The 12,455-nt window shown below is 56.4% G+C and overlaps 1 protein-coding gene across 1 annotated transcript in view; it reads left to right on the plus strand.

Moving 5' to 3' along the window:
* Positions 1–969: 969 nt before the first annotated feature.
* EFNB1 (ephrin B1) overlaps positions 970–12,455 on the plus strand; it is a 51,125-nt gene continuing 39,639 nt past the window's right edge. Inside the window, exon 1 of the mRNA XM_074147872.1 lies at positions 970–1,085. Within this exon, the coding sequence (XP_074003973.1) occupies positions 970–1,085 (116 nt within the window). The remainder of the gene's footprint in view (positions 1,086–12,455) is intronic.

Genomic DNA, 12,455 nt, shown 5'->3' on the forward strand with positions numbered 1-12,455 from the left:
CACCAGAAACCTCCAAAAATCCTAAAAAAAATCAAAAAACTCTAAAAAAAAAATAAAAATCAGCAAAACTCCAAAAAACCTCCCCCTAAAACAACAAAAAACCCCCCCTAAAAACTTCAAAAAAATAAAAAAACTCTCCCAAACCTCAAAAAACCCTCAGAAAATTAAAAAAAAAACTCCTAGAAAACAACGAAAACCTCCAAGAAACCTCGAAACCTCCAAAAATCCTAAAAAAAAATATGAAAAATATAAAAAAACTCTAAAAAAAAAAAATAAATAAATCAGCAAAACTCCAAGAAACCTCCCCAAAACACCAAACAAACACACACACACACACAAAAAACCCACTTGAAAACATGATATATATATATAAAAAAAAAAAGTGAATTTGTTTAGCATTTAATGGTCAATCGGTCTAAACCGGAGCCGTTCCCCCCCCACCCCGTTCCCCCCCCAGGGCGGGCAGCGCCGCCCGCTTTAAGCAGGGCGCTGGGGGGCGCTGTTGGACCGCGGCTGAACGGCGGGTGAGGCGGGAGGGGGAACGGGGATGGGGACGGGCCGTCGGGGGCACCCCGACGGCCCGTCCCCATCCCCGTTCCCCCTCCCGCCTCACCCGGTCACGGCTTATTCCGGGTGGGAGATAAAAGTAGCGGGGGGGGGGCGTTAAAAAAAAAAAAAAAAGAAAAAGGTACGCGCGCCCTTTAAGAAGAGCAAGTGGGCGTGTCCCCGCCCCGCGAGGCCCCCCCCCCGCTCCGCTCTGCGATTGGCCGCCCGGCTCGGGGCTGCCCGTGGCGTTGCCTGCGCGGAGGAGTAGAGCCATCGTCGCGGCGGGCGGCGCCGCTGTGAGGGAGGGGACGGCGGCGGCGGCGGCGGCGAAGGAGGAGGAGGCGGCGGGACGGGAGACGGAGGAGGGCGGCGGGGAAGCGGTATGGGCGCCTGACGCCCGTCCCGTCCCGCCGCCGAGGGACGATGGCGCGGCCCCGCGGCGGGCGGTGGTTGCTGGGCGTCCTCCTCGCCCTGTGCCGCTTGGCCGCGCCGCTCGCCAAGAGCCTGGAACCGGTCTCCTGGAGCTCCGGGAACCCCAAGTACGTGCGGCGGAGGGGCGCGGGGGAACGGAGGAGGTGGTGGTGGTGGTGGTTTGGGGCGGAGGGGGGGGGGGAGAAGCTGCCTCGCACCCCCCTCCCCCGGCAAAAATACCAAAAACCGGGCAAAAATTAAAAAAAAAACACTATACGTATATAAATTTAACCCAAACGGCGAGATTTTTGAGGGAAAAAAATCCCGCCCCGGGCACCGCGAGGAGCGGCTGGAGGCTGCGGTCGACGGACGGAGAGGAGCGACCCCCGGCTGGAGTACGGACCCCGCTGCCGCTGCGGGCTTGTCTTAAACAAAAAAAAAAAAAACCAAAAAAATATACTTTTAATTTTTTTTTCCCAATTTTTAGAGTCTTTGGGCTTTTAAAGGTTTTCCTATCTTTAAAAATATTTTTGATTTTTTAAAATGTATTTTGTTTTTTTGATATTTTCTATTTTATTTTTTTTTTTTTAAATTTTTATCTTTTTTTTTTTTTTTTTTCTTTTTTTCCCCGCGATTTGGGGAGGAGGGTGCCGGGGGGGAGGAGGGGGGGGCCGCCACCGGGCCGGATCGCCGCTCCCCTGTACCACGCCGACGCTAGAGTTGGATTTATTATCATTTTTATTTTTTAATTTTTCTTCTCTATTGGTTTTTTTTTGCTGGGTTTTCTCTTTTAAAAGCAGGCCGTGGAGGAAGGCCGGGGGGGGAGCCAGATTGCAGTGGGACCCCCCCCCCCCCAACTCTGGGTCCGAGTCCGAACAAAGCCGGCGGCGGGGCTGTGGCTATATATACAGCTAAATTATATATATATATGTGCATATATATATATATATGTTGTATGCGTGCGTACGTGTCTCTGCCCTGGAACAATGAGAAGGGGCTCTCTCCCAGCTCGCCGGGATGAAGGGCGAGGAGGAGGAGGATGAGGATGAGTGGAAGGTGCTCGGCCGCGGTCACTGCTGGCCGGAGCTGGTGGCGTCAGGGTGGTTTTGGTAGCCCTTCTTGCTGGCCTTTATCTTGTCCATCGCTGGAGTGTTTGTTTTTCTTAGCCCTTTCTCGGTTTAAAAAAAAAAAAAAATATATATATATATATAATCCTGCTTTTAACCTGATTTCTTCCCCCTGCCACATTTCGGGGGGGGGGGGGGGGGGAAGGACTTTTTGATGATTGGAGAGAACTAAAACAATTTATTTGGACAACCTTCCCGCTTGGATACTTCTATTCCAACCAAATATTCAAATATTTATTTATTTATTTATTTTTCCGGGGGGGGGGGGGGGGAGCAACTTTGCCGGGACGAGGGCTCCCGTACGTGAATTTTCCCCCTTGGAAAGTGAATTTTCCTCTTTTCCTTCCTTTTGGAGTTGCGTCCCTTGGCTGGGAGCGGAAAAAGAGCCTCGGGAACCGATGGGTTGTGTGTGTTTGTGATGTCTCCGAGAGGGGAGGCAAGTCGCTTCCAGAAAATACCCTTTTGGGTTTTTTTTTTTTGGTTGGAAAAAGGGTGGCTGGGGATAGGAATGGCTTTGCGGGGAGTGGTGGGGGACACCGTGTCACCCCATCCCGCTTATATTAAATCCTCGAGGCCCGGAGTCGGGTGGAGGTGGTGGTGGCGGCGATGGAAGCCGGGGATGACATGGTGGTGGCTTTTCCAACTTGGCTCTGGGTGCGGTGGGATTCGGGGGGAGCTGGAGGGATGCTGGGGGGTGTCTTGGTTCTCCCCCGGTTTGGAGCTCGGTGGCTGTCTGCCCTCGGCGCAACTTTTCTGGTTGCGTGGGGATGGTTCCCGTGGGTGCAGCAGAGATCCCCACAGAGATGGGAGAAGGTGGGAAGTGCCCAAAATGTCGGCGTTCCCACCCAGAAACGGCTCGGCCGGGGCGGGATGGGTGCTGGGGAAGGATCCCAGGAGCCATGGTTGGGTTTTACCATGGAAGGGGCTGTGGGTGCCCGGCCGTGCTTCCGCTCGTGCCCCGTCCATCTGTGCCCATGTGGCCTGACCCCGGACCCCTCATCCTTGGTGTCCATCTTTGGGGTCCCTCACTCTCTTGTATCCCTTAGTGCTCCTGCTTCCCATCTTTCCAGGTTGGGTGATGTTGGGCAGAGCCTATTCCCGACCGTTCCTGCCTTGCGAAGGCTGTTGAGCAACCCCGTCTGGGGAACCTCCTGCTCTACAGAGCCCGGGTCCAGCTTGAGGAGAAGCCGTGCTCTTTGTTGGACCGGGCTTTCTCCTGGATGGATGCATCAAAATCCCCCTCCGCGCCCCATCGCCGCTGTTAATTTGGGCTTCCAAGCCCCTTCCGCGGGCGATGCCGTATCCGTGCCAACCCTCCGCCCCGCTCCGCCGAGCTTTAACTCTTGTTTTTAGAGTAAAGAGAGCTAAAGCCTTTAAAAATAACGCAGCTAAGTGGAATTTTCCAACAGATAGAAGGAGAAAGCGTCCTGCGTTGGGCCGCCTGGCCTTGGCGGTGTCACTGTAAATAAGGAAAATATTTTTTTTTTCCTGCTCTTTTCCTCCCCTGGGCGGCTCGGGGCCGCGCTGACAAAGCGTGGGCTTAGAACTTTGGCTGGGAACGTCACCGGCAGGTTCCTCTCCATCTCGCCGTGGTTATCGGAGGGGGACGCTGATAAGGAACCCGATGGAAGGGAACGATTTCCTAATCGAGTTAAGACCGGCTTAAAGTGTTGTTGTGCCGGGGAAACGCTTCCCTTCGGCTCCTCGGCTGCCTGTGGGAAAACCAGCGGTGAAATCGCCACCGTTTCCCTATTGTGGATAATTCCGTGTCTTTAAAGTAGGGGGAAAATAGGCCCAGAAATGCTTTCTCTGGATAAAAGGGGATAATTGTCACAAATCTGTGCTTGGGACAAGCTCAGGCTAAATTAGATTCCCCCCCCCCTCAAGTGAATTTTTCCCGGGATGTGTGTGTGGAGCCCCGTGGAAGGGGTCTCGTGGAGTCGATCTGGTTTTAATTTTATTCCATGGCGTCCGAAGGGGGTTTCATGGGGTGTGTGTGTGTGTGTGTGGTGTGTGTGGAAGGTGCTTTTGGGGATTTAATCGGCCCTTTTGCTGCTCGGCCGGGGGGGGGTTGGTGGGAGCGTGCTCGTGTTGGACAGCCGGGAATTGCAGGAGAAATCCTGGCTCGATCCTTTCTGAACTCCCTTGGCTGTAATTTTGGAGAAATATTGACCCTGGTGGGCTCCTGTGCCGACCGTTAAAAGGAAGCATTCCTAATAAAATATGGTTTGGAAAATTCATTTTGGGCTGGAATTCGCCTCTCCAGAAAGTATTTTAATAAGGAGGTGGGGGGAAATGGGACACATCATCCATGTGGCTCTGAAGAACGGGTCGTTTGGGCTCTGCTTTTCTCTCTTTCCCTTATATAAAGTTTCACTCGACTCCACTCGCTCGCCCCATGGAGCAACCCAGGAACTTTTTAAAAACAAGACATGTGCTATTTTATTTTTTTTTTTAAACAAATAAGCGTAGAGGAGGGGGGGGGGATAAAAAAACCCAACCAGACAAAAGTCTAATAATAATCCTTTGTGGTATTTTTATTCTGTCTTTAATGACATTATGGTGTCCTGTTGAATTCTGCGAGTCCTGAGTTTGAAGCCTGCTGTACCTTTGCCTTTTTTTTTTTCTTTTTTTTTTTTTAATGCCTTTTATGAGGGACAAAGTGCTTGCGGGAAGGCTGTTTCCGAGGGGAACGGCTGGCCCGGAGCTCTGCATCGGTGGGCTCGCACTTGTCGGAGCAGATGTAATTTAATTACCGTACCAGTGGGCACATGAGGCGCTTTGCAGTATAAGGAGTTGGGAAATAGTGAAAACACGCTGCTTATTTTTAATTAAAAGCTGCGTTTGGCTCATGGAGCCTTCAGGGACTCCCTCCTCCCAGGGAGCGTGTGGGGCTGGGAGGTGGGTGCTCCCCGGGGATGAGTGAAACAGGGGGTCCCATCTGCAATCTGATGGCCCCCGCTTCTGCCTCCCCGGGGCTTTGCTTCATCTCCAAAGTCCGGTTTGGATTAAGCGAGCCTGGATGTTCTGCATCCCGGTTGGAGTTTCCCTCTGGAATGGAGGAGCCCTTTCCAAGGGGGGACCCTTTGGTGGGTGCTGGGGGGGTTGTACCGGTGGATGGACCCCGGTGTGGGGCTGTCTGGTACCTTCCCAGCACGAAGGGCTCTTGCTCTCGCTCCCCCCAAGGCAGAAACCCCCGTGTCCGTCCCACGTTTCGGGTGCGAGGTTACCCTTCCTGCTGAGCCCTGGGGGAAAGGAGCACCCAGGGCTCCTTGCGTGTCGTTTGAGAATGACTTCATTAACTTTAAATTAAAAAAAAAAAAAAAAAATTAAAAAAAAGAATAAGTGTCGGCGGGGCTGCGGCTATTGCAGTAGCTGGGTAAATACCACTGGATTCTATAAAATGGATTTAACTGCTTCCTTTAAAAGAAAGGGAAAAAAAAGAGCCGTGATGGGGTGGCTGATTGATTGTAAAAGGAGCCGTAGCTCTCTCCGGAGCAAAGCAGCTGCTGCAGGTCCTGGGAACGGGGATGGGACGGGGTGTTGGTGATATTGGTGACCGTGGAGGCACGGGGGGGGGGGGGGACTGCTGGGGGGCTGCATCCCTCCACCACCGCACCTGGGTGACTTCAGCACTTTGGGTGTGAAGCTCCTCCTTGGATGCTGGGCCCAAAGAGGCTGCGTGTGGCCGGGGCTGGGATGTGCCCGTGCCCTGGTCGGGTGGGCAGGGGTCCCCCCTAGAACAGCTTTGCTGGGTGGGCAGGGATCCCCCCCCCTCAGCCCTGCACACGTTTGTCCGGGTCATGGGGACTGCAAAGAGCCGTGATGCACGTTCAGCCCCTTGCACAACACACATCGGGAGGCGTTTGGGTTGTCTCCTGGAAACTGGTGGCTTAGCAGTAAGGATGGCCCCTTCTTTCCATGTAGGATTTCTGGGTCCCCCTTGCCCCACGGTTTCCCGGTGGCTCTCCGGTCCCTGCCCTGCTGGCAGGGCACTCCATAATCAGCTGCTGGGAAGCCGCTCTGCCCGAGGAGCACTGGGGTCCGGTGGGAAAACATCTTGTACCGATCAGTAGCACATGCTACTTGGAGTCTGGCAGCTGAAACAGGGTGGGGAGAAACAAAGCTGAAATCCATTCTGTGTCTAATTAATGATTGCTTGTATCGGGAGAGCAGGAGGAGGACTCTGGGCTCGGCGCTATCGCGGCGTCACATCTGGGCAGGAATGCGGCGGCGGTGCTGTGGGGCTTTTGTTGTGCTCGCCTGGAAAGAGCCGGGGTCCTTTCTACTGCTTTTTGTGCTTTTTCTCCTTCCCGTCCCTCGCTCTGGGGCAGGTGGCGTGGCAGAGAACCCTCCTCCGGTGAGCAGGAGGGGTGGTGGTGGTGTTTCTCCTGCTCGTGGAGGGGTTCGGTGCCTCTCGGTGCCCACGTGGCATCATCTGGGGAGGTTTTTCTTGCCCCTTCTGTGTCATGTCTGGTTGGAGCACCCATGTTCTTCTCATGGCCATGCTGGAGCCTCGGGATCCCGGTGCTCCCGGCTCCACCAGCCTGTCCAGGCTTGGTCCCAGATGAGTCGGACAAGCCAGGGCTAAGCGTCCTCCTTGGTTAGGAGCCCACGGAGGCTGCGGGCGATGCCTGGAGGGGAGGTGGGGCTCGGGGGACCTCCAGCATCCTCCTCCCTGAAGATGAGGGGCAAGTCTTGGGGGGTTGCTCGTGGTGTTTCAGCGAGTGGTGGCCTCTCCCTGTGGGTGCCCCCGGGCAGGATCCGACCCGGCTCAGGTGCTGGCGTGGCAGTGCTGCCCTGCTCGAGCCGAGCAGCTGCACTTCAAAAAATGCCAGCTATTTATAACCCTGGCTCGGCTGCTCTGGAATAACCTTTTCCTACCCGCAGCCAGCCCTTCCCAGGTGGACTGCTCCCCCTTCCCCAGGCCATGGGACCCGGCTTTGCCAGCGAGGCTTGCACGGGGAGCAGGGGAGGCTTCTTAATGTCCCACCGTGAACTTCCTTCGGTGTTTTCCAAGGAATCCGTCCCGCTGTGACGCTGCGCCTGCGTGGACATCCACATGTGCCGTGTCTGCTGGCCTGGCTGCGGTGAAGGCTTCGTGCTAACGCGGTATGACATGGGATGGCTCTCGCTGGTGCCAACACAGAGGTGCTGGGGGGGAGAATGTCCAGGGGACATTGCTCGAGCTCTCTGTCCCTCCCTGCTCCTTCAGGACGGAGCTTCGAAAGAGCAATGCCGGGTCCCTTTCCCGTGCAGAGCCCTGGGGTGGATGCCCTCCCTGGGAGGAGGGTCCCGCCTGGATTTGGTGCCACCAGAGCCTGTCTCACGGCTCCGTGTACGGTGATGGGACACGGGTGTCCCGTTTCCTGGTGGTCCCTTGCCTTGTGCTGGGGTGGCCAGCAGCTTCCCAGCTGGTGGGGTGAGCCCAGCCTCGGGGACCATCTGCCCTGCCTGGCTTTCAGCATCCGGCGGCTTCTGAGTAGGTCCTTTAGAAAAAACCCAAAGTGCGTTTTCACAGCTTGTCAGCTATAAATACCTTTACACCGTTAATATTGATCACCAAGCGTTTGCATGTTTTCCTCCTCGTTAAGGCCGGGGGAAACGTCTGCGGTCGCACATGCATTAGCGGCGAGGCCGAGGCTCGACGCTTTCTTCTCTTTGCTCCCGATTTTAACGTTTTTAATGGGTTTCTGAAACGCGTGAGCACCGTCCGGTGTGCGGGTTTGCGCGCGGGGCCGGCAGCCTCAGATCGGGCGGCAGCGGGAGGTGATGCTGGGGGGATGCGGTGATGCTGGGGGGATGCGGTGATGCTGGGGGGATGCGGTGATGCTGGGGGATGTGATGGTGGTGTCTGGGCTCCGGTGTTCTTTGTCTGGGCTTGCTGTAATATCGCAGCCAAACGCGAGGGGGAGGTCCGCAGCCCCCCCCGCCCCAGCTCCCAGTGGGATTTTGGGGGCAAATTGTCGATGCGAGTTGGAAAGGGAGAATGGGTGCAAAGGTGCTTCCCTCCCCCTTAAAGCCAGGGCTTTTCCCGGGAGGGGAGGGGGTCAGGGCAGGCTCCCCTCCCTGTGCCGGCAGCGATGCCGGCGTACCCTGCCTGCAGCCGGGCGGGCAGCATATGGAAAGGATCTGGGTGTAATATCCCGGGCTGCAGCGCGGCTTTGCTGAAGAGGCCACTTCAGGAGGGGACGCGGCGTGGTTAGTCCTCCCGGCTGACACATCCCAGGCCTTCCTCAGACTTGAAAGAGCTGGAGTTCGCCTTTGAATCTGAGGATTTATAGCCCTTTTAGGCCTCTCCAATAAAAGCACGGCTCCCTCCTCAGACAGAGCCCACCGTCTCCCTCCTCCGGGCTCATTATCCTGGGGATTTGTGTTGCTCGCTCTCGCGCGCTCTCGGTCTGTTGTTCGCTACTGCCGCTTTCTTCAGATGTGCGGCCGAGAACTTCAGAGCAAAAAAGCTGAGCTGGAGGAGCTGCGGGTCCTGTGTCCCCTGCCACGATCCTGACCAAAGGCGGCTCCAGACCCATCGCTGTGCGGGGAGAGGATCCTTCATTTGATGATGCTGGGGATGTGCCGGCATCTCCTTCTGCGGTTGGGGAGCATCGGCTCCCCCTTACTCTGCGTGTTCCCGGTGATCCCCCTGCCATCCCTTGAGGACTATGAGCAAACTGGGATGATCTCCCATCCCTCTGGGCGAGCGTGTGGAGAGAGTTGGGTACCCGGCTTGTCTCGGTGCATGTGGGCACTTAAAGCATCCTCAGCCCTACGGATCGTGTCTGCTTTATACAGGCACGTCAAGCCCCTAACTGTTTAAAGAGAGGCTTAGGAAGGAGTCCAGAGAAACGACATAATAATTATTGTATTACAAATTGTTTCCTTTAATGGGCCCTGTCGGATCGCTCAGTCTGCTAAACACATTGTGCCCTCCCCCCCCACACCAGCCCCCAGCCCTGCGCTGCTGCGGCCCCTTTCCACCGCTCCAGCCTCCCTTCCCAAACCCAGCCCCGCTGGAAAATTCCTCCTGCCGAGGAGCCCGGGTGGTGGGGTGAGGGATGGGGGCTGCCTTGGGACCACCCTGGCCCGCGGGGGGCTTTGCAAGGCCAGGGAAGGATGGGTTCCTCTCCCTGAGGATGGATGGTGGTCCCTCCCCCTTCCCTTGCTCCGGACCATTGGAACGTCCTGAACTTTGCACATCCCAAGGGCTTTTGGGCCATGTCACCTCCGGCTGATGCTCGGGGCTCAAGAGCACCTACTCACCGGTCAAAAAAAACTTCTTGCCCTGCCTGCACCGGTGCTGCAGGCAGGGCAGGATGGGCAGAGCGAGGTTCCTGCCCTTCCCCGGCGTTCCGGTGTTGGCGTGGTGGTGGTGATGGTGGTGGACGGCTCCCAGGCAGCTTTTTGGCAGCTCCCCACCCCGAGGGTTGGCGGGGTGTAAGGAGAGGAGGCAGCACGAATTTTTTCGTTGCCCCCAAAGACTAAACGTGTTGGAATTAAGCAGCAGGTTACGTTTCTTCAAGGCCGAGCAGCAAATATGTTTTAAATTTGGCAGCCGGCAGCAGAGAGCGGGTGGGAGAAATTTTCCAGGTATTGCGTTACACTTTCCCCTAAAAGGGCTCTGCTTTGGGGCTGGGGATTAAAGGGAGGAGGATGGGATGGGGGGGGGGGGAGCAGCCCCGGACGTGGGGATGGGGGCTGCGTCCCCTGGGGGCGCGGACCCCCTCCCTCACAGATGCTCACAGCCCCACGCTCTCCCGCTGCCTCCCGGGGCGCGGGGGCAGTGATGCTCCCCCCCCGGCTGACTCAGGCCCTGCCCCGGGGCAGGGGTGCGCTGCGGGGGACGGCCGGGATTAATTTTTGGGCTTCCTCCCTCTGGGCGCGATGGGAAATTTCCACCTGGCTGTGGGCACCGCCCCGCTCCCCCCCGGCCTGCCGGGCTCTGCCTTGCCCTCCTCGCCTCCTCTGATGTCTCTAATAACCGCTTCATGCAAGAGCGAACCTGGGATCCCCTCCCAGCACGGAACTGGGGCTCGGCCAATTAGTCAATTATTTTAGAAGAAGAAATTTAAAAAAAAAAAAAAAATCTTTTGGTGGTTTTTTTTTTTAGGGGAAGGTCTGGCCAATGCATCAGCCAGCAGCTCCCCTCCTGTGGGGGCTGTCCCCCCCCCCCCCCCCCCCCCCAGCATGTCCCTTGTCCCTGGGCAGCCAAGCGGGTGGTCCATGAGCATCTCCTCTAGAGCTGGCACTGGTGCATCCCATTGTTCCCAGCTTCCTTCACAGTGGGAGGAGGAGGAGATGCTTCCCCAGGAGATGGGGAAGGGCCATTCCAGTGCCTTTGGGGGGTGCAGAGCCCCCCTTCCCTTTTGCTGGGCAGAGTCACTGTGTCCCATGGTCCCCACCAGCAGGGGAACGGGAGGGCTGGCCAGGTTGGGATTTCAGGAATGCACTCGGAGGTGCAAAGGGCTGGAGGTGGCTGGAATATCCCCTTCAGCTGTGTTTGGGTTTAAATTTGTATTACTCTTTCATGTAAATTCTGTGAGGACACTGCCTGGTTGCACGCCTCTGCCCGCACATCCGTGCCACCGTGCTCTCTGGTGGCACGGCTCCCCTTCCCTCCCCTGCGCCCCCTGTTAGCAGTGGCTTGGCTGTAGCTAATTACGGGCTAAATAATTGGGGCAGTAGCAGCCTGGCAAGGCAGTGGTGCTGGGCTGGGGTCAGCAGAGGGAGAGGAGAAGAGGGTCCATCGTGCTGCCATGGCTCCCGCCCCCCTCCAAACCCTCTCCCACCCCTCCCTCCTGCGCCGGCCTGGCTTCGTGTCGCTGCAGTTGGAGAATTTCTTCCTGTTTTCTTTTTTTTTTTTTTTTTTTCCACTTGCCTGAGCTACGTGAAAACTCGTTGGGGGTATGGGATGGAGGACAGCCTGCTCGTGGGATGCTGGGCATGTTGACACCACCTTGGCTTGGTGTTCTCTGTGAGCGATGGGCGCTGGGGCATGGGGACAGGCTCTGTGGGACCACCCCAATGAAGGCAGGGAGATGGGCACAGCCGCTGTGGCTTCGGAGGCTGACAGCGCTTGGGGTGGCACGTGAAACCCCCTGTGTACAAGCCAGCCTGCCACCTTCCTGTCTTGGGCTTCTCCTCTTGTTTTCCTCTGCAAAATTAAACTTTGTTCCCAAAAAGGGCTGGGGAAGGGGTGGCATCCCACCCTGAAGAAATGGTGGGGAGCAGCCAGCACCCTCCCAGGCTCCAGTGACCATCCCGTGTGGCCAGGGTGAGGGAATCCCATGCAAAGCCCCTTCCCAGGAGCGGTTCCCGATCCCAGGGAGGTTTAAGGCTTGACGATGCTTTTGATCTCTGCCCTGACTTGGTTAGCGATGGGTGCTGCTTTCCTAATTACCCCCTTCATGTGGGGCTCTGCTGGTTGTTTGTGCTTACCCGGTCTCTCTCTCTCTCTCTCTTAAGAAAGAGAAGAAGGGAAAAAAAAAAATAAAAAAAAAATACCCTGGAAGGGTGTGTGCGGGGTGGGGGAGCGCAGCGTGTTTTCCCATAGCACGCAGGAATCCTACAGCACTCTTCATATAGCCCTGGGTGCTCCCACCCACGGCAGGCAGTTTCATGCTCCTTGGCTGGTTTCATAACGTGCAGGAGAGGCACGAGAAGTCTTCCAAAAACCACCTCCCCTTTGCTGCGTGCAGAGCCCATGGGCTCGGGAAAGCGGGCATGGGTTGCTCCCTTTAGGGTGCCCACCCAGGGCTGGGGGGGTTGCTGGTTGTGCCCCCTGGCTGGGAGAGCACTGGTGCCTACCTGACATTGCTTCTGGGCTGTTTTACAACTCCTTTTGGGGCACTTTGTGTACGCTGTGGGATGTGGCAAGGAGAGTATGGGGATATCCAGGGGTGGGCTGCGGCATCCTCCTGGCTCCTGCTCTCCCAGGCAAGGACCTTTCCTCCCTCTTCTGCCTCTTTGAGGATGGAGGCGCATCATAGAATCATAGAATGGTTAAAGTTGGAAGCGACCTTAAAGATCATCGAGTTCCAACCCCCCTGCCACGGGCAGGGACACCTCCACTAGAGCAGGTTGCTCAAAGCCCCATCATGGACCATCTTGTTGTAGAGCTCTGAGTTCCTCCATGCCTGTAAAAGCAGTTGGAGGCTTGTGGGCCATCATACTTGTGAGTAGAGCATTAACGTGCTGCAGCATCGTACCAGTGCGCAGACAGAGCAGAGAAATCTTTGTGTTTCTTATCCGAGTGCTCTTTCTCCTTAAAGTACCTACAGGTGCCCATCCCTGGTGCACCCAGTTCACCCCGTGTGCCTGCAGCCTGGCAGGAGGGACCTTGCCCGCCCCGTGCCCTCTGTTGGGAAAGCCTCT

Source organism: Numenius arquata, chromosome 5 (assembly GCF_964106895.1).
Source record: "Numenius arquata chromosome 5, bNumArq3.hap1.1, whole genome shotgun sequence".
Lineage (NCBI taxonomy): Eukaryota > Metazoa > Chordata > Aves > Charadriiformes > Scolopacidae > Numenius > Numenius arquata.